Source organism: Coregonus clupeaformis, chromosome 20, assembly GCF_020615455.1.
Source record: "Coregonus clupeaformis isolate EN_2021a chromosome 20, ASM2061545v1, whole genome shotgun sequence".
NCBI lineage: Eukaryota > Metazoa > Chordata > Actinopteri > Salmoniformes > Salmonidae > Coregonus > Coregonus clupeaformis.
Window position 1 is genome coordinate 12,183,351 of NC_059211.1, and position 22,577 is coordinate 12,205,927.

Here is a 22,577-nt window from a genome sequence, read left to right on the forward strand (position 1 = left end):
GTCTCCAGGTCTCCACCCATCTAAAGCCAAGCTGGAGTTCCGAAACATCTGTCCACACTAACACAAGCAACTGCACGTGTTCGAGAACATTGTGAGTACTGGGTGTGTGTGTGTGTGTGTGTGTGTGTGTGTGTGTGTGGATAAAAACCAGTTGTATAGAGTGTCCCTGACCTAGTCGTTTAGCCAGATCTGAGTGTGTGACTGCGTTCCATTCCAGTATGTTGTTAGTAAGTCCTTCTGTCCCTTATTTGTGGTCGCATGTTACCATTCATTGGTTCATTAACGCTGTTATGACAATCATCAGTCCTTATGAGTTTTAATTTCCCTTAAGAAACACACACAGTGACAGTAAACCAGATATTAAACTTGACTATTTTTCACTGTGATACCAATTAAAACACAGTCAGCGTTCGTCAGATAGGCACACGGCGGCGGCCATTTTGCATTTGTTGCAGTGGTGCGTGAGTGAATATTTTTTATTCCAGCCAGCGTGGCTCCGGGTAATTACAGCACCTTTGTTACCCAGCGCCATCCTCTGACAGGGTTCTAATGGATTCCGAGCTCCACAAACACCTGTCAGCGCCCGCGTGAGGGGAGCGTCTGTGTTTCCTTTTACATTTCGGTCATTATTTCATTACTCATTCTGTGCTTACATTCTGTCTCGCCTCGGGTCATTCGGGCCCCCTCTCTTTCTTTGGGTGAGCGGGGGAACGAGCGAGTGTGACATGAAAAATTAATGAACACGCATTGGCTGTTATTAAAACTGAGACAGCGAGTTATGCAGAGAGAGGGAGAGAGGGAGGGAGAGAGAGAGAATGTATGAAAGAGAAAGAGTTTTCATATTGTGTGAGATGAATACTTTAGAGCATTTGCTTATAGTTGAGTTGATCTTTCCACAGTCTGAAGAGCATAGCTACAAGCTGAATAGGTTGTCAATGGAATAAACACAGCAGAACCAACTGTGAAGAGATGCCCTTGACTAAGGAGAGCTATTGAAAGAACCTGACATTTCACAATCATTATCTGTGGTTGGAAGGATGATTGATAAGCAAATTGTGCTCCATTCAACAGGGTCAACCTACTGCCACTATCGAGTCCATATCCCAGGCATAAATGTGTAATGATCATGAAGTAACCAAGATGAAAGCTGTTAGCTAGCCCTTCAACTGAAATATAACTTGTCGAACTTAAAGAGCAAAGATTGTCAATTACTTTGGCAGTCCAGTTGTGGCTGTCAGTTTACTGTTTTGCATATAAATCAACAACTTAAGTGAATTCATCAACAACAAGAAGAGTGTTCGATACTAAGCATTGAATCAGCAATTTGTTGAAAGCCCCTGACGGATATAAAATAACTACACTAGTAGCAAGCAAGCTGTGAATAACCAACCAATGCCAAACTTAACGATAGGCCATTTGCTTGTAATGGCAACAACATAGGTTATATTTCTGTAAAGAGTTTTGAATTTCTAGCCCTGTTTCTATGGTGATAAGAGTGGGCTCTCAAATGAAGAGGCTATTTTAGCTCAGTTAAGACCTGCTCTTTACAAATGGAGTGTCACTCATACTTAACATTTAGATCATGCCTGTGATCCATTTGCTACTTGTGGCTGGCATTATCACAAAAATAACATTTACATCTACACAATATAGCTTTGTAAACCATTTATGTATAGTATTGTATTGTCTGATTTTTATTGTGTGTATTTACCTTTGGAATCTGTGACTAAAATCGCTCCATGACAGATCATCCTGTGGTGACTGTTAGCTGTGAATTTTCTGGTGTGTAAATCCATGTTTTATGTGACAGAACATAGGAGGCATGCCCACGCTGTCAGTTATTAGGAGATGTACACGCCTTAAGAACACGTCATACAAACTACACTCATACTGTAAGTATGTACTGTATACCATCCTCTTGACCCACTACCTGCATTGCATTAGAACTAGGGGCAAGACTGTACTACTACAGTACTATCTCTCAAGAAGAACATCCTCATATTCAGCTTTAGGCAAAGAAAGAGAAGAAGGTCACAGTTGGGAGTAGAAAGTAAGTGTTTACTGCTGCTGTCTCAGCCTCCTTCCCTCATCCTCTCCTCCTCTCCTCACCCCCTCTCTCCCTCACTTTGTTCTGCACTCTGTCTCACCTTCAAGGCATAATCAGCTCCTCTAATCCATTCCCCTACATTAAGTGCTGCTTCCTCCTCCATTTGGCCCATAGTGCTAGCGCTGGCTGTCGAACACACCGACTTCCCAGTCTTTCAGAAGCCCTCCCAGTCACACAGAGGAGATTGAGGGATGATCCGCATGGCTCTTCTTATGATACATGCTCATTTGATTTCCTTCTTAAAATAGATGGAGTGTTTAATTTTTTTCATCATGGATGCTACCATCCAATACTGGGGTATTCTCTTGCCATCTTTCCCTATAGGAGATAAGCTATTTCTAGTCGCCAATCAGATGGAAGAACATTGTCTGGGTTTCTACTGTATCTTTCTCGACATGGGTTAAATGTATGAATTCACATGAATAAAGGCATGTGTTATAAATGTAGTTCCTTACACAACAGGTTCAGTAACCAAAGAAAGGACGCAGCGTTATTTATAATAGTTACAGTATTTTAAAACATCTTTGTTAAGTACAGTGTGTGGAAGTGTTTGCGCACACTCATCTTGGAATATGAACAATGAAGGCAATTACAAAGCCAAGAAAACATCCTACATTCCACATAATGGTGTTTTTACAACACTAACACAGAGACAGATACTGTTCTTTGGAGCCTGTCGTCGTGGAGATATCAAAATAACTAATAATACAAACCATTAGGTCAAGAGGAGCACATGTTCTTAAAAACTGTGCAGACCAAACAGTGAAAATCCCAATTTTCAAGATGATCAATGAATCATCCTTTACATCGGGACTGATTCAGTTAGCTCAAAACACGTGGGGCTTGAGCATTCTGCATATCATCTCTCACAGACACAGGTGAATCATCCAATATGGTTGCTCTGTACATGAACAGACCCTATTATTTCAGTTGGAACAACAAAGCAAGGCGCCACTTGCCATTTCACACAAATAGTCTATTTTCAACCGTTCAAACGTTCCTTTATTGGTATTCAAAAAGAGGAGTTTTAAAGCCTCTGTGTGAATCCTGTCGCCCACTTGGGTAGCGGAGCCACGGGGTCCTCCTCATTCGGATATTCTGGTGTGTGCCAGAGAGACAGGTGGGCGTTCATGCCTTTACCTCTGTCTGAATGGCCTCTACATCTAATCACTGTTTGATAATTGGCAGTTAGAGTGATCATCAAAGAGATAAAGTGAAACAACCTAAATCACTACTCTCCCAGCAACAATTCAGGGTCTGACTGTCTTTTTCATTCAGGCTGAATTGTAGACACCATTTGCTAAAATAAAGTAAGGGGGGCTGTTTTGGTGTTATATTGCAGAATGGAGCTGAAATGCATGGCGAGACAGAATCCGCATCACAGCAACTCTCCCTCTCCCCTCATTAATTCTACAACATGTTGAGTTTGTCGTAACCTTTGAGAGTCGATGAGTTGTCGGGAACAATCAGTGTGGCTGCTAACTCCTTATATAGCTCAGACTACTCTTCCCTTAATCTACCTGTTTCCTTGGCCTAAAATCAGAGCAAGGCTAGCTCCCACAGGGAGAAATCACTGACTCACTCTCTGGACCTTTTAGTGGATATTGCAGGACTTACTAGGCATCAGAACAGGCCTGAATTAACAAAATAGGATAGATTATTTTATGATCTAGATTTAAAGGTAAACTGTTAACGGTCATTTTTACCCCATATGACTCCAAAATCCCCAAACTCCGCCTAAAACGTTATCGAAATCTTCAAACATGTCTGCGCTATTTCTCACTGCACAGCTTCACATTTCAACCATTTTGTAACAATGTTTCAGTTGGAGAAATGCTACTGAGTAGTCTGATCGTCTAAGTACTTGAGGATAGAAACGGGTTAAACTTGCCTTTCATTGCAGGAACACTTTATAGTCCATTTAAGGCCTATTCTCCAAGGCCCAGTGAAGCCAAGGCAGTGATGTGATGCGATGACGCACTCCCTGTGCTGTCACATTCTTTGTTTTGTCCTTACTTACAGTGCATTCGGAAAGTATTCAGACACCTTGAATTTTTTCCACATTTTGTTACGTTACAGCCATATTCTAAAATGGATTAAATTGTTTTAATAATAACAAAGCAAAAACTGGTTTTTAGACATTTTTGCAAAAAACTGAAATATCACATTTACATAACTATTCAGACCCTTTACTCAGTACTTTGTTGAAGCCATTTTGTCAGCGATTACAAAGTCTTCTTGGGTATGATGCTACAAGCTTGCCACACCTGTATTTGGGGAGTTTCTCTCATTCTTCTCTGCAGATCCTCTCAAGCTCTGTCAGGTTGGATGGGAAGCGTCGCTGCACAGCTATTTTAAGGTCTCTCCAGAGATGTTTGATCAGGTTCAACTCCGGGCTCTGGCTGGGCCACTCAAGGACATTCAGAGACTTGTCCTGAAGCCACTCCTGCATTGTCTTGGCTGTGTACTTAGGGTCGTTGTCCTGTTGGAAGGTGAATCTTCGCCCCAGTCTGAGGTCCTGAGCGCTCTGGAGCAGGTTTTCATGAAGGATCTCTCTGTACTTTCCTCCGTTCATCTTTCCCTCGATCATGACTAGTATCCCAGTCCCTGCCACTGAAAAATATCCCCACAGCATGATGCTGCAACCACCATGCTTCACGGTAGGGATGGTGCCAGGTTTCCTCCAGATGTGACGCTTGGCATTCAGGCCAAATAGTCAGACCAGAGAATCAGACCAGAGAATCTCGTTTCTCATGGTTGAGAGTCCTTTAGGTAACTTTTGGCAAACTCCAAGCGGGCTGTCATGTGCCTTTTACTGAGGAGTGGTTTCCATCTTGCCACTCTACAATAAAGGCCTGATTGGTGGACTGCTGCAGAGATGGTTGTCTTTCTGGAAGGTTTTTCCATCTCCACAGAAGAACTCTGGAGCTCTGTCAGAGTGACCATCGGGTTCTTCGTCACCTCACTGACCAAGGCCCTTCTCCCCCCATTGCTCAGTTTGGCTTGGTGGCCAGCTCTAGGAAGAGTCTTGGTGGTTCCAAGCTTCTTTAATTTAAGAATGAAGGAGGAGACTGTGTTCTTTGGGACCTTCAATGCTGCAGAAATGTTTTGGTGCCCTTCCCTGGATCTGTGCCTCAACACAATCCTGTCTCGGAGCTCTACGGACAATTCCTTCGACCTCATGGCTTGGTTTTTGCTCTGACATGCACTGTCAACTGTGGGACCTTATATAGACAGGTTTGTGCCTTTACAAATCATGTCTAATCAATTTAATTTACCACTAGTGGACTCCAATCAAGTTGTAGAATCATCTCAAGGATGATCAATGGAAACAGGATGCACCTGAGCTCAATATCGAGTCTCATAGCAAAGGGTCTGTTAATAAAATTTCTAAAAACCTGTTTTTGTTTTGTCATTATGGGGTAATGTGTGTAGATTGATGAGAATTGTTATTTATTTAATCCATTTAAGAATAAGGATGTAACGTAACAAAATGTGGAAAAAGTCAAGGGGTCTGAATACTTTCCGAATGCACTGTATGTCTGTCGTCATCTAGCACGCTCTACGAGGAAGATAGAACAAAGCTAGTTAGATAGTGCAAAGCTGTCATCAAGGCAAAGGGTGGCTATTTAAAGAATCTCAAATATAAAATATATTTTGATTTGTTTAACACTTTTTCTGGTCACTACATGATTCCATATGTGTTATTTCATAGTTTTGATGTCTTCACTATTATTCTACAATGTAAAAAATTGTAAAAATAAAGAAAAACCCTTGAATGAGTAGGTGTGTCCAAACTTTTGACTGGTACTGTAGCTAGAGTCAACAAAGAAAAGCCCAGGTCCGCAGAAGGAGGAAATAACTTCACAGGGCCAGACTGCTGCTGTAGAAAGTTCATGCACCACTAGACTCAATTATAACCCACTTCGCCAATGCCTACCCACTGAGAAAAGGAACACAAAGGTGTTTACTTTGCCTCTGTCAAGCAAACAGTGTTTAAAGGATGATACTTATTTATTCATCGTTCTGTCGCCAACTCCCGTGTGCACCTTGGTAATTTAAAAAGTGTCTGAATTACTACTTGCCTTTGATTGATTTGATAGAATTCAAAGTGCAAAGTTAATGACAAGCTGAAGCTATTCATCCTTAGCCTAAGGATTTCCTGGTGACTATGAGAGTTGAAAGAATGATTGTGATGGTTCACTGTCATCATGCATACACCGTTCTCAAGAAATATCCTCTTGCACACTGAAAGTATTTAATCTACTGGAAGGCTTTTTAATCATTATGGAGCTTGCAAATATGTTCCTTAATATTATTAGAGATAAGCTCTTTGGCTATATCACCTTGACAATACCAGGGGATTATGTGTACAAATTACAAGTACCACTGATATTCTGGTACCTGTCTGTATCATGCTGATATTAGGAGCACTTTGTGGATGAAACGTACTGTGCTTGGTTTATTTGGTCTGTGACCTTGTAAACAGACAAAATTCAGACAGACATCTAAAACACAATTATCCCTCAGTATATCAAACCTGTGTGGGAAATGTTACCATTGAGTCATTTGTTTTATGACATTAAGTAAAAGAGGATCTGAGCAGAGAGAACTTAAAGGCGACTGGTTTCTTGCAACAGGCTAAAAGATGAAAGGAGGGAAGGTTAATAGAGGTAGGAGAGGAGAAGAGAGAGAGAAAGAGAGGGGTGGATGATGAAATGAAACTGGTACATGAGGGCAGAATGGGGGCTGGATGGGTAAGAGATGGGGGCAAGACTGAAGTCAGAACACTAGACTGTCTTGGACGTAGGAGGGCGTTAACGGTTAGCGACTTAGGGCGCTACATAAAAATAGTAAACAGCACAACACAGCTAGGCTAACATTCTGTAGCTTTGAGCTAGCATTGCCGATAGTCGTTGTATTGTTTTGTTGTATCTGTATCCTAGCATTAATCCTGCATTGGCAGGTCTGCTAATTATCCCGCAATTCCTCTTTTAATCCTGGTAATTGTAATGACCTGTCTCTTCAGAATCTCTTATCTTTACTTCGTTCTCTGTCGGAGACACTCAACCTGCCAACATTACGGATGGGTTAATGCAGTGCCATTTAAGAATAATAATAGTCAAAACAATTAGAAAGCCTCTCAGACAGTCTAGCCATGACAATATTTTACAGCGCCAATTATGTTCTCTCTCCATGACTCAAGTGTCATGCTGTAATTCCTTTTGGGTGTTATTAACGGATTAATAATAACAAAAAAAGAACAGCCAAAAAATAAACAAATAAAAGGGGACACATTTTTTTAAAATACCGCAGGGTGGTTTAGCATTCGACATGGCAGATGATTAAAATGTTGAGGATTACAAACATGGAAATTGAGCTCGAACACAAGCACTGAAAGCACTATGGAGAGCTTCCTAACAGCACTCACGCCGGAGAGGGCGACTGACATGAAAATGACTGTTGAGAGGATAATTTCAAGTTTTAGAACTGAAGTCATTGATCACTGACGCCAGACACCCAGAGTAGCCAATGTCCTTTTCATCACTGGTAATAATGCATCAGTTGGGCCATTTTGAGTACCAAAGACATTCTTCTTCCATTGATGTGCCCTCAAGACCATTCACAAACAATACACATAACCTTCAAAAACAGCCATACTACAGTTACTATTAAACACAAACTACACATACCAGCCTCCTACCCTTTTTTACACCATTCTTCTTGCTCCTTCAACTGATTAATCTGATGAAAACCCCTACGTTTTAAATGTTGGGAGGTGTGAAAAGTCAGCACAATGAAATGCCAAATCAAGGAATAAAAAGCTGCTGTCATAACATAAGTTGTTAATTTAGCCTATGTGAACACTTTTCACATTCCCCAATTTACTTAGCAGTTATATGGTGTAGTTAGAACTGTTTAAGACAAATATGGCACAATTCTCCTGTCTTCACAAATCATCATAATTGTGTTACTTTTTAATATAACTAGTTGATTCCATGTCATTTTTTACAAGGATCATCAAATAAATCGGCAATAGAGCATGAAGTACATTAAATATGAGTGTATGAATAGGAAGGGTTGGTCAAAGTAAGGCTGAGAGAAGCTGTGTTCAGATCAATTGAGGTGGATTATTAGCTTTCTTGAGATACAATGTCAGAAGCAATGAGGATTTGAAGTACTCCACAAACTGGCTGATTGCATTATAGACATCCTGCACAGCTGGCAGCTGCTTCCTGACAATATGATGATAAAAAAAAACACTTGGTTCATCTCAAACCAGTCAATTAAGGGGAGAATCATTGAATGATACTGATTCAGCACAGATGCCTCAGCCAGCTCACCTGCACATAAACAATGTTCTGGTAAAATACATTTATGTCAAACATGTCTGATGGCAATTAATGCTCCGTCACTGATGGAAGCAGTATTTTCCCTACCATCATATAGACAGGGTGGGCCTCCTGCCTATCTGTCAGCCACCTGCCTGATCAAATTTGGCTTCAAGTAGTTTCAATTTAAAATGTTGTTTATAAGAGGCCTATATTTTCTATTTTGGATGGTTTCTAGGCCCCGCTTGGAAAATAATATACATTTACATTTACGTCATTTAGCAGACGCTCTTATCCAGAGCGACCTACAGTTAGTGCATACATTATTTTTTATACCCCCCGTGGGAATCGAACCCACAACCCTGGCGTTGCAAACGCCATGCTCTACCAACTGAGCTACATCCCTGCCGGCCATTCCCTCCCCTACCCTGGACAACGCTGGGCCAATTGTGCGCCACCCCATGGGTCTATATAGGGGAAACACTGGGTGAAATAATCCATAAAGTTGTCCTATCAATCCAATTTGGTAATGAAATGCTATCGAATAACATTTCAAAATTAATTTTAGTACTGAGGAAGCTTCCTGTACTTGGACATGAAAGTGTAAACACACTTAGTGGCTTCTGGTCAGCAAGAGACAGGTCAGACTAGAATTTGTTTAATGAGTGTGTGTGTGCTTGTGCATGCACGCGATGTGTGTGTATGTGTACGTGATGTGTGTACGCAGTGTGTGTATGTGTTGTGTGTGAACGCCGTTACAGAAAGCACTATGTGTGTTACAGGAGGGGGTCGCAGTTCCGGAGCGACCCACTAGGTGTCATCCTCCGACAACCTTAGGCACCTCCTCTCTCACAGTCTGGACTAATTAGTATCCTATTGGTGTCACCTGTGTCTACCTGTTCACCTGTGTACTTATGCCCTCACTTCTCTGTGTTCCCTTGCTCAGTTTTCTCTGTGTTCTGGCTTCGGGACCACCAGTAAAGATGTAAACCTTGTTTCACCGTCTCTGCCTACTGCCTACTGTATATCCTGCACCGTACCTGGGTCACACCTCACACCAACCCTTACAGAAAACTGAGCAAATATGGACCCAGCGGAGGCAGCACAGTATCGGAGCACATTGGCAACACAGGGAGCTATGCTGAACCAACACGACCGCAGCCTGCAGCAGATCATCGAGAATCTCCACAAGCTGACGATCGCCACGCAGAGTCGGGTGGACACCTGACCAGCCCAGCAGCCGGCGGAGCGGAAGCCGCGGCAGCGGCAACTCCAGTCTCGCCTGCGACATCGTGGGAACCCCGCCTACCACTTGAGAGGTCCAGAGGCCTGCAGGAATTCCTCACCCAGTGTTCCCTGGTATTCAGCCTACAACCCTCCTCCTTCCCGGTGGAGCAGGGCCGGGTGGCCTAAATCATCACTCTGTTGACAGGTCGGGCCCTTTCCTGGGCTACCGTGGAGTGGGAGAGCCAAACTCCGGCGTGCTCCGACTCCTGCCAATTCATCCGGGAGCTACGCAAGGTGTTCGACACCTCTCGGGTGGTGTCGGGGCACCAGGCCGGGAGGCGGCTCACAGCAGGGTGACCATTCGGTGGCGGACTACTCCGTGGAGTTCTGGACCCAGGCTCGAGAGGCAGGATGGGAGGAGCCGCCCTGGTCGTCCTTTACGCACAGGGGCTATCGTAGGGGATGAATGACAAACTCTCCTTCAGGGAGTTGCCTGAGCGCCTGGACAGCCTTGTCGAACTCTCGGTGTGGGTAGACAATCGGTGTCCTGAGAGGGCGCATGAGAGAGGGATGATGCAAGGAGCGCCTCCGCGTTCCCCTATCAACCTGGAGAAGCCGGGAAACGAGAGGGTTCACTAGTATTGGGAGGGGTGCTAGCGAGCTGGAAACCCGAAACCCCAACTCCAGAGACTCTCTGACTTTTCTCCCCGTTAGGGTTCAGTGTGGGCTTGCACTGCTGGATTCTGGGGCCGCGGGAAACCTGTTGGACGCCGTGCTTGTCCAAGGGTGGAGCATTCCGTTACTCTCTCTCTCCGAGCCGGTTCCGGTCATGGGCTAGGACGGCCGACCGGCCGTTGGGGTCAGGCTTCGTCACCCGGCGCACTGTCCCCATGCGTCCAGGTGGTGGGGGGATTATGGGAGGATATCCAGTTTTTCATTGTGGACTCTCCGGAGTGTCCCCTCATCCTCGGGCACCCCTGGCTGGTTGCCCACAAATCCCGGATAGACTGGTCCACGGGGAAGCTCATCCTGGAGGGAGGCTCCACCCCCGTCCTGTTCCAGTCTCCACCGACCACTCATCAGCCCAAACCACCGTCCCAGACCACCTACCAGTCCTCACCTCTTCCCCAGGTCCCGTACTCCGAACCGCCTACCGCCCAAGTGGCGGTTTCCACCGGGAGGACGGCGGCTACAGACTCCGTCACTGGCCCAGACCTCGCAGGCATTCCCTGGGAGTATTGGGATCTGGGGAAGGTGTTTAGTAAGAGGCTTGCCAAGGGCCTACCTCCACACAGGCCATTTGACTACGCTATTGATCTCCTGCCGGGCGCCATGCCCACACGAGGGTGATTGTTTTCCTTGTACTGGCTGGAGAAGCAGGCATGAGGGAGTATATCGTCAAGGCACTCGTCGAGGGTCACATCCATCCCTCTACCTCACCCGCGGGTGCGAGCTTCTTCTTCATGGGGAAAAGGGATGGTGGGCAGTGGCCATGCATTGATTACCGGGCGCTCAACGACATCACAGTTAAGAACCGCTAACCACTCCCCCTGACGACGACGGCATTCGAGTCATTGCAGGGTGCCCGGGTCTTCACCAAGCTGGACTTACGCAATGCCTACAACCTGGTGAGGATTCGGGAGGGGGACGAGTGGAAGACGGCTTTTAACACACCCAGTGGGCATTACGAGTACCAAGTCATGCCGTTCGGTCTTGCCAACGCGCCTGCGGTGTTCCAGGCATTGTTCAATGACGTGCTCCGGGTCCTCCTCGACTACAGTGTCTAATAAGGACATGAGTGAACACCAGCAGCACGTTCGGCAGGTCCTCCAACCCCTTCTCTGTCACCAGCTCTACGTCAAGGCGGAGAAGTGCGTGTTCCACACAAAGGCAGTCTCCTTCCTGGGTTTCATCGTCACCCAAGGGGACCTACGGATGGACCCAGCCAAGGTCAGCGCGGTACTGGATTGGTCCCAGCCCTCATCCCTCAAGGAACTACAGCGGTTTTTAGGGTTCACTCATTTTTATAGCCAATTTATTCACAATTTTAGCTCTCTAGCCGCTCCCCTGACAGCCCTCACCCAGAAAAGCGTGCACTCCTTCGCCTGGACCCCGGAAGCGGGGAACGCATTTGATGCGCTTAAGCAGCGCTTTACATCGGCCCCGGTCCTAGGGCATCCTGATCCGTCCCTGCCGTTCATTGTGGAGGTGGATGCTTCAGACTTTGCGGTGGAGCAGTCCTGTCCCAGCGGTTCCTCACGGTAAGACCGACCCAGGTGTGTTTTTCTCCTGTCGGCTGTCCACGGCAGAACGGAATTACGACGTGGGGAACCGTGAGATGCTAGTGGTCAAGCGCACCCTGGGGGAGTGGATACATTGGCTAGAGGGGACCGCCCATCATAAGAACTTAGCCTACATTCAGGGGGCCAAGAGGCTCAACTCGTGCCAGGCCAGGTGGGCGTTGTTCTACACCAGGTTCCGGTTCACCATCTCATACCGTCCGAAGAACACCAAGCCTGACGCGCTCTCCCGGCAGTTCGACCCTGTGGACCTGGTGGAGAGGGACGACCCCATTGTCCCCAACGCCCTGATTGCTGCCCTAGTTTCATGGGGAATCGATAGGCTGGTCAGAGCAGCGCTAAGGCGGGAGCCCGACCCGGGCGGAGGTCCATCGGGGAGGGTGTATGTACCCAAGGCTGCGCGCTTACGACTGTGTCAGTGGGCGCACGCATCCGACCTCACCAGCCATCCGGGGGGACACCAGGACATTGGAGTTCCTTCATGGCTGCCTGCCCAGTGTGCGCGCACAAAGAGCTCACGTCAGCCCACGGCAGGACTGCTCCGACCCCTGCCTATCCCCAAGCGCCCCTGGTCCCACATCTCACTGGATTTAATTTCCGCCCTACCCCCTCTGATGGATACACAGTCATCCTGGTCGTCGGCCCGGAGACGGCTAGGTTGGTGGGGCAGCATGTTTTCCGGGTCCACGGCCTTCCCCAAGATGTGGTGTTGGATCGGGGCCCTCAGTTCACCTCCAGACTCTGGAAGGCATTCACCGCCTGCCTCGGCGCCTCCATCAGCTTGTCTTCCGGCTTCCATCCCCAGTCGAACGGGCAGACGGAGCGCATCAACCAGGATCTGGAGGGGGTGCTGAGGTGCTATGCCTCCAGCATCCCAGCTACATGGAGTCAGCGACTGGCATGGGCGGAGTATGCCCACAACACCCTTCTCTGCTTGTCCGCCAGCCTGTCCCCCTTCCAGTGGCAATACGGGTACCGTCCCCCTTCCAGTGGCAATACAGGTACCAACCCCCCCCTATTCCCCAGGCAAGAGGAGGAGGTGGTGGTCCCGTCGGTCCAGGACAACATCAGTCGCTGTCGCCGCACCTGGAGGCAGGTACGGGCGGTGCTTAATCAGGCCTCAGTCAGGTCTCAACATCAGGCCAACTGCAGGTGTTGCCCTGCCCCGATTTTTCGCCCGGGACAGAGGGTGTGGCTCTCAGGAAACTGTTCTTGGGGGGTGGGGGGGGCACTGTTACAGGAGGGGGTCGCAGTTCTGGAGTGACCCACTAGGTGTCATCCTCCGACAACCTTAGGCACCTCCTCACACATAGTCTGGACTAATCAGTACCCTATTGGTGTGACTTGTGTCTACCTGTTCACCTGTGTATTTATGCCCTCACTACCCTTTGTTCCTTGTTCAGTTTTCTCTGTTAGTTTCTCTATGTCCAGCAGTACTACTCAGTGTCTGATCGGAGACCTATGTACAGGTGCTTGAGAAGGGTTCTCCCTGTTTAGTTATTTGTTTCAGTCGTAGGTAGTATTTCGTATTTTTGCTGTCAGACGGTTTTTAGAGACATATTTGCTCCGCCTTTCTTTTATCGTGATAAGTCTGAAATTTTGTATTCTGGCTTCGGGAACACCTGTAAAAATCCTTGTTTCACCATCTCTGCCCACTGCCCACTGTATATCCTGCACCGCACCTGGGTCACACCTCACACCAACCCTTACATGTGTAGCCTCCTGTAGGTCAGTTGGTAGAGCATGGCGCTTGCAACGCCAGGTTTGTGGGTTCGATTCCCATGGGGGGCCAGTATGAAAAATGTATGCACTCACTAACTGTAAGTCGCTCTCAATAAGAGCGTCTGCTAATTGACTAAATATGTAAAAAAAATATATAATAATACATACAGTGCATTCGGAAAGTATTCAGACCCCTTGACTTTTTCCTCATCAATCTACACACAATACCCCATAATGACAAAGCAAAAACGTGTTAAAAAAAACAACAGAAATACCTTATTTACATAAGTATTCAGACCCTTTGCTATGAGACTCGAAATTGAGCTCAGGTGCATCCTGTTTCCATTGATCATCCTTGAGATGTTTCAACAACTTGATTGGAGTCCACCTGTGGTAAATTCAATTGATTTGACATGATTTGTAAAGACACACACCTGTTTATATAAGGTCCCACAGTTGACAGTGCATGATCTGGGGAAGGATACCAAAAAATGTCTGCAGCATTGAAGGTCCCCAAGAAAACAGTGGCCTCCATCATTATTAAATGGAAGATGTTTGGAACCACAAAGACTCTTCCAAGAGCTGGCCGCAGAGCCAAACTGAGCAATCAGGGGAGAAGGGCCTTGGTCAGGGAGGTATAATAATATAATATAATATGCCATTTAGCAGACGCTTTTATCCAAAGCGACTTACAGTCATGCGTGCATACATTTTTGTGTATGGGTGGTCCCGGGGATCGAACCCACTACCTTGGCGTTACAAGTGCCGTGCTCTACCAGCTGAGCTACAGAGGACCACGAACCTGATGGTCACTCTGACAGAGCTCCAGAGTTCCTCTATGGCGATGGGAGAACCTTCCAGAAGGACAACATCTCTGCAGCACTCCACCAATCAGGCCTTTATGGTAGAGTGGCAAGACAGAAACCACTCCTCAGTAAAAGGCACATGACAGCCCGCTTGGAGTATGCTAAAAGGCACCTAAAGGACTCTTAGACCATGAGAAACAAGATTCTCTGGTCTGATGAAACCAAGATTGAACTCTTTGGCCTGAATGCCAAGTGTCACGTCTGGAGGAACCTGGCACCATCCCTATGGTGAAGCATGGTGATGACAGCATCATGCTGTGGGGATATTTTCAGTGGCAGGGACTGGGAGACTAGTCAGGATCGAGGGAAAGATGAACGGAGCAAAGTACAGACAGATCCTTGATGAAAAATTGCTCCAGAGCCCTCAGGACCTCAGACTAGGGCGAAGGTTCACCTTCCAACAGCGACACTCCCCAACCAACCTGACAGAGCTTGAGAGGATCTACAGAGAAGAATGGGAGAAACTCCCCTAATATAGGTGTGCCAAAATTGTAGCTTCATACCTGAGTAGACTCGAGGCTGTAATCAACAAAGTACTGAGTAAATGGGATCCTTACTAGTCTCCCAGTCCCTGCTGCTGAAAAACATCCCTACATCATGATGCTGCCTCCACCATGCTTCACCGTAGGGATGGTGCCAGGTTTCCTCCAGACGTGACGCTTGGCATTCAGGCCAACGAGTTCAATTTTGGTTTCATCAGACCAGAGAATCTTGTTTCTCATGGTCTGAGAGACTTTAGGTGCCTTTTGGCAAACTCCAAGCGGGCTGTCATGTGCCTTTTACTGAGGAGTGTCTGTCGTCTTGCGCCTGATTGGTGGTGTGCTGTAGATATGGTTGTCCTTCTGGAAGGTTCTCCCATCTCCACAGAGGAACTCTTTCAGAGTGACCACCGGGTTCTTGGTCACCTCCCTGACCAAGGCCCTTCTCCCCCGATTGCTCAGTTTGGCCGGGCGGCCAGCTCTAAGAAGAGTCTTGGTTGTTCGAAACTTCTTCCATTTAGGAATGATGGAGGCCACTGTGTTCTTGGGGACCTTCACAGCTGCAGACATTTTTTGGTACCCTTCCCACGATCTGTGCCTCGACAAAATTGCTCTACGGACAATTTCGTCGACCTCATGGCTTGGTTTTTGCTCTGACATGCACTGTCAACTGTGGGACCTTATATAGACAGGTTTGTGCCTTTCCAAATCATGTCCAATCAATTGAATTTACCACAGGTGTACTCCAATCAAGTTGTAGAAACATATCAAGGATGATCAATGGAAACAGGATGCACCTGAGCCTAATTTCGAGTCTCATAGCAAAGGGTCTGAATACTTATGTAAATAAGGTATTTCTGGTTTTTAATTGTAATACATTTGCAAAAATTCCTAAAAACCTGTTTTCGCTTCGTCATTATGGGATATTGTGTGTAGATTGATGAGGACATTTTTTTAAATTTCATCAATTTTAGAATAAGTCTGTGAAAGGGTCTGAATACTTTACGAATACACAGTATATTTTTCTACAGCGTACATATTTGTAACCCAAGCAATGGCTATATCTTTGGCTACAAATGAATCAAGTGGATCACACCGTGATGTGCAAAGATGCAGTTGTCGCATGCTATATTCCTTTTTTCGAATTTATATATTTAAAAAAATATATCTGCCAAAGGCCTCCGAGTCCCAGGGGCTGCCCTGAAAAGTGCATCTGACATTGAGTGCAGTTCAGTGGGCCTGAGACTCCATCTGTGCTGAGCCTCCCAGTGGGTCTTCATGCCCAGTAAACATTCCTCCCCCTCCCCTTTCCTCTCCATCCTGGCTGGCACAAAAGCCAACCCCCTATCACAACTCCATCAAGCCACTTGGGAATCCCCCCAACTCTTTTCTAATGTAATAAACGGATGTGTGTTTATTTTTTGTTGATGAATGTGACTAATGTACAGTGGGGGAAAAAAGTATTTAGTCAGCCACCAATTGTGCAAGTTCTCCCACTTAAAAAGATGAGCGTGGCCTGTAATTTCCATCATAGGTACACGTCAACTATGACAGACAAAATGAGAAAAGAAAATCCAGAAAATCACATTGTAGAATTTTTAATGAATTTATTTGCAAATTATGGTGGAAAATAAGTATTTGGTCAATAACAAAAGTTTCTCAATACGTTGTTATATATCATTTGTTGGCAATGACACAGGTCAAACGTTTTCTGTAAGTCTTCACAAGGTTTTCACACACTGTTGCTGGTATTTTGGCCCATTCCTCCATGCAGATCTCCTCTAGAGCAGTGATGTTTTGGGGCTGTCGCTGGGCAACACGGACTTTCAACTCCCTCCAAATATTTTCTATGGGGTTGAGATCTGGAGACTGGCTAGGCCACTCCAGGACCTTGAAATGCTTCTTACGAAGCCACTCCTTCGTTGCCCGGGCGGTGTGTTTGGGATCATTGTCATGCTGAAAGACCCAGCCACGTTTCATCTTCAATGCCCTTGCTGATGGAAGGAGGTTTTCACTCAAAATCTCACGATACATGGCCCCATTCATTCTTTCCTTTACATGGATCAGTCGTCCTGGTCCCTTTGCAGAAAAACAGCCCCAAAGCATGATGTTTCCACCCCCATGCTTCACAGTAGGTATGGTGTTCTTTGGATGCAACTCAGCATTCTTTATCCTCCAAACACGACGAGTTGAGTTTTTACCAAAAAGTTATATTTTGGTTTGACCATATGACATTCTCCCAATCCTCTTCTGGATCATCCAAATGCACTCCAGCACACTTCAGGCGGGCCTGGACATGTACTGGCTTAAGCAGGGGGACACGTCTGGCACTGCAGGATTTGAGTCCCTGGCGGCGTAGTGTGTTACTGATGGTAGGCTTTGTTACTTTGGTCCCAGCTCTCTGCAGGTCATTCACTAGGTCCCGCTCGTGTGGTTCTGGGATTTTTGCTCACCGTTCTTGTGATCATTTTGACCCCACGGGGGTGAGATCTTGCGTGGAGCCCCAGATCGAGGGAGATTACCAGTGGTCTTGTATGTCTTCCATTTCCTAATAATTGCTCCCACAGTTGATTTCTTCAAACCAAGCTGCTTACCTATTGCAGATTCAGTCTTCCCAGCCTGGTGCCAATCTACAATTTTGTTTCTGGTGTCCTTTGACAGCTCTTTGGTCTTGGCCATAGTGGAGTGTGGAGTGTGACTGTTTGAGGTTGTGGACAGGTGTCTTTTATACTGATAACAAGTTCAAACAGGTGCCATTAATACAGGTAACGAGTGGAGGACAGAGGAGCCTCTTAAAGAAGAAGTTACAGGTCTGTGAGAGCCAGCAATCTTGCTTGTTTGTAGGTGACCAAATACTTATTTTCCACCATAATTTGCAAATAAATTCATTAAAAATCCTACAATGTGATTTTCTCAATTTTTTTCCCTCAATTTGTCTGTCATAGTTGACGTGTACCTATGATGAAAATTACAGGCCTCTCTCATCATTTTAAGTGGGAGAACTTGTACAATTGGTGGCTGACTAAATACTTTTTTTCCCCACTGTACTTGTATTCATAACAGTTAGTGTAATACACATAGGGCTGACACCAATTATTCCACTGGTCGATTGTTTGGTTGATAGGCTGTTGGTCGGCTGACATTTTTAGTGGGATATTTTTAGGCGAGCAGTAGCAAATAAACAGTGCATTGCAAAAGTATTCACCCCCCTTGGCGTTTTTCCTATTTTGTTGCATTACAACCTGTAATTTAAATGGATTTCTATTTGCATTCCATGTAATGGACATACACTAAATAGTCCAAATTGGTGAAATGGAATTAAAAAAATAACTTGTTTAAAAAAATTCTAAACAATAAATAACGGAAAAGTGGTGCGTGCATATGTATTCACCCCCTTTGCTATGAAGCCCCTAAATAAGATCTAGTGCAACCAATTACCTTCAGAAGTCACATAATAATTAAATAAAGTCCACCTGTGCGCAAATCTAAGTGTCACATGATCTGTCACATGATCTCAGTATATATATACACCTGTTCTGAAAGGCCCCAGAGTGAATTGTTATGCACGCTCAAGTTTCGTGTTTTTTTTGTCATATTTGTTTTTTGTTTCACAAAAAAAAATATTTTGCATCTTCAAAGTGGTAGACATGTTGTGTAAATCAAATGATACAAACCCCCCAAAAATCATATAAGGTAACAAAATAGGAAAAATGCCAAGGGGGGTAAATACTTTCGCATGCCATTATATATACAGTACCAGTCAAAAGTTTGGACACACCTACTCATTCAAGGGGTTTTCTTTATTTTTACTATTTTCTACATTGTAGAATAATATTGAAGACATCAAAACTATGAAACAACACATATGGAATCATGTAGTAATCAAAATATATTTTAGATTTGAGATTCTTCAAAGTAGCCACCCTTTGCCTTGATGACAGCTTTGCACATTCTTGGCATTCTCTCAACCAGCTTCATGAGGAATGCTTTTCCAACAGTCTTGAAGGAGTTCCCACATATGCTAAGCACTTGTTGGATGCTTTTCCTTCACACTGCCGTCCAACTCATCCCAAACCATCTCAGTTGGGTTGAGGCCGGGTGATTGTGGAGGCCAGGTCATCTGATGCAGCAATCCATCACCTCCTTGGTCAAATAGCCCTTACACAGCCTGGAGGTGTGTTTTGGGTCATAGTCCTGTTGAAAAACAAATGATAGTCCCACTAAGTGCAAACCAGATGGGATGGCGTATCGCTGCAGAATGCTGTGGTAGCCATGCTGGTTAAGTGTGCGTTGAATTCTAAATAAATCACAGACAGTGTCACCAGCAAAGCACCCCCACACCGTCACACCTCCTCCTCAATGCTTCACGGTGGGAACCACACATGCAGAGATCATCCGTTCACCTACTCTGCGTCTCACAAAGACATGGCGGTTGGAACCAAATATCTCAAATCTGGACTCATCAGACCAAAGGACAGTTTTCCACCGGTCTAATGTCCATTGCTCGTGTTTCTTGGCCCGAGCAAGTCTCTTCTTCTTATTGGTGTCCTTTAGTAGTGGTTTCTTTGTAGCAATTCAACCATGGCCTGATTTACGCAGTCTCCTCTGAACAGTTGATATTGAGATGTGTCTGTTACTTGAACTCTGTAAAGAATTTATTTGGGCTGCAATCATCGGTGCAGTTAACTCTAATGTACTTATCCTCTGCAGCAGAGGTAACTCTGGGTCTTCCTGTCCTGTGGCGGTCCTCATGAGAGACAGTTTCCTCGCAGAGCTTGATGGTTTTTGCGACTGGACTTGAAGAAACTTTAAAAGTTATTGAAATGTTCCGTATTGACTGACCGTCATGTTTTAAAGTAATGATGGACTGTCATTTTTCTTTGCTTATTTGAGCTTTTCTTGCCATAATATGGACTTTTTTTCCAAATAGGGCTATCTTCTGTATACCACCCCTACCTTGTCACAACACAACTGATTGTCTCAAACGCATTAAGAAGGAAAGAAATTCCACAAATTAACTTTTAACAAGGCACACCTGTTAGTTGAAATGCATTCCAGGTGACTACCTCATGATGTTGGTTGAGAGAATTCCAAGAGTGTGCAAAGCTGTCATCAAGGCAAAGGGTGGCTATTTGATGAATCTCAAATATAAAATATATTTTGATTTGTTTAACACTCTTTTCGTTACTACATGATTCCAAATGTGTTATTTCATAGTTTTGAAGTCTTCACTATTATTCTACAATGTAGAAAATAGTAAAAATAAAGAAAAACCCTTGAATGTGTAGGTGTGTCCAAACTTTTGATTGGTACTGTACATATATTTGGCACACGAGACACCTGTCTTATTCGCGCCTATCTCCGTGAACTAATCCATTGCAGAGGCCGAAACTAATCCATTGCGGAGGTCACGGGGATGGCACAGTCCAAGAAGAAGGGGAGTGTGGCTGCACAATGCACGTCTCTCTCCAGAATGCGCTCTCTCCCACCAATTTGTGCACATTCAGTGTTTCATAACTTCATTTTGTGAATTGTTTGCGTTTGATTGTTGGTGTCTATCAATTCCCCATTACATACTGTATTTCACCAGTTGTACATGTACCGTTAATTCCTATAATTTCTAATCTACAATGTTTGTTTGGTTACGATAACGTCTGTTAATGCATTCAATATAATATTATTCCAGTCTTTTACCATTCTCAATGTCGAAGTGAGTGGACACATTGTTTGCAGAGCGCACAACCTATGCTACACTTGTGAGAAACAAGTTTTGGTTTATTTAATTCCATTTACAAATTTTTGTCAATTTAGTTATTGTCTTTTGTTTGGAACGCTCCTGTCAATGTTGAGTAAGGACACACACCTGATTATGCATAGAAGTAGGCCTATAGGCTACCTGGCCTACTCATAAATATAGACATGTACAGTGGGGAGAACAAGTACTTGATACACTGCCGATTTTGCAGGTTTTCCTACTTACAAAGCATGTAGAGGTCTGTAATTTTTATCATGGGTACACTTCAACTGTGAGAGACGGAATCTAAAACAAAAATCACATTGTATGACTTTTAAGTAATTAATTTGCATTTTATTGCATGACATAAGTATTTAATCACCTACCAACCAGTAAGAATTCCGGCTCTCACAGACCTGTTAGTTTTTCTTTAAGAAGCCCTCCTGTTCTCCACTCATTACCTGTATTAACTGCACCTGTTTGAACTCGTTACCTGTATAAAAGACACCTGTCCACACACTCAATCAAACAGACTCCAACCTCTCCACAATGGCCAAGACCAGAGAGCTGTGTAAGGACATCAGGGATAAAATTGTAGACCTGCACAAGGATGGGATGGGCTACAGGACAATAGGCAAGCAGCTTGGTGAGAAGGCAACAAATGTTGGCGCAATTATTAGAAAATTGAAGAAGTTCACGATGACGGTCAATCACCCTCGGTCTGGGGCTCCATGCAAGATCTCACCTCGTGGGGCATCAATGATCATGAGGAAGGTGAGGGATCAGCCCAGAACTACATGGCAGGACCTGGTCAATGACCTGAAGAGAGCTGGGACCACAGTCTCAAAGAAAACCATTAGTAACACACTACGCCGTCATGGATTAAAATCCTGCAGTGCACGCAAGGTCCCCCTGCTCAAGCCAGCGCATGTCCAGGCCCATCTGAAGTTTGCCAATGACCATCTGGATGATCCAGAGTAGGAATGGGAGAAGGTCATGTGGTCTGATGAGACAAAAATATAGCTTTTTGGTCTAAACTCCACTGCGCTCGTGTTTGGAGGAAGAAGAAGGATGAGTACAACCCCAAGAACACCATCCCAACCGTGAATCATGGAGGTGGAAACATCATTCTTTGGGGATGCTTTTCTGCAAAGGGGACAGGACGACTGCACCGTATTGAGGGGAGGATGGATGGGGCCATGTATCGTGAGATCTTGGCCAACAACCTCCTTCCCTCAGTAAGAGCATTGAAGATGGGTCGTGGCTGGGTCTTCCTGCATGACAACGACCCGAAACACACAGCTGTTTTTATATCCATTGATGTAAAAATATATTTGAAAAATATTTTCATCCCTTTCGATAACCACTCAGCGTGAAAGGGAAAAATGTCATGCTCTGATCTAGTGGAAAAGTCATAAAATAGGCCTACCTGATTACTTTTTTATCCCTTGCACAAATAGCCTACAGCAGGGTTCTTCAATTCCGGTCCTGGAGGGCCGAAACACTTCTGTTTTGTATTTCTACCTGGTAGTTAATTGCACTCACCTGGTGTCCCAGGTCTGAATTAGCCCCTGATTAGAAGGAGAGGATGAAAAACAGAGGTGTTTCGGCCCTCCAGGACTGGAATTGAAGAACCCTGGCCTACAGCTTTGTCCGTCCCGAGCTTACTGGCGCAGGAAACTCTGAGGGCCCAGAATGTTTTATACAATGTTGCAAGGAGCTTCAGGCCAGACCCAAGTTAATAGTTGATGCAATTTTTCAAGTTCATTGCAGACAGGTCATGCATAGCAAATGTGATTTTTAGGATATA

At 45.1% G+C, this 22,577-nt stretch overlaps 1 protein-coding gene across 1 annotated transcript in view; it reads left to right on the top strand.

The window, feature by feature from the left end:
* The window catches only part of LOC121566223 (TBC1 domain family member 1-like), a gene marked incomplete at its 5' end in the record, with an annotated part of 7,336 nt that extends 7,275 nt beyond the window's left edge, over positions 1-61 (top strand). Inside the window, one exon of the mRNA XM_045205750.1 lies at positions 9-61. Within this exon, the coding sequence (XP_045061685.1) occupies positions 9-61 (53 nt within the window). The remainder of the gene's footprint in view (positions 1-8) is intronic.
* Positions 62-22,577: the final 22,516 nt, after the last annotated feature.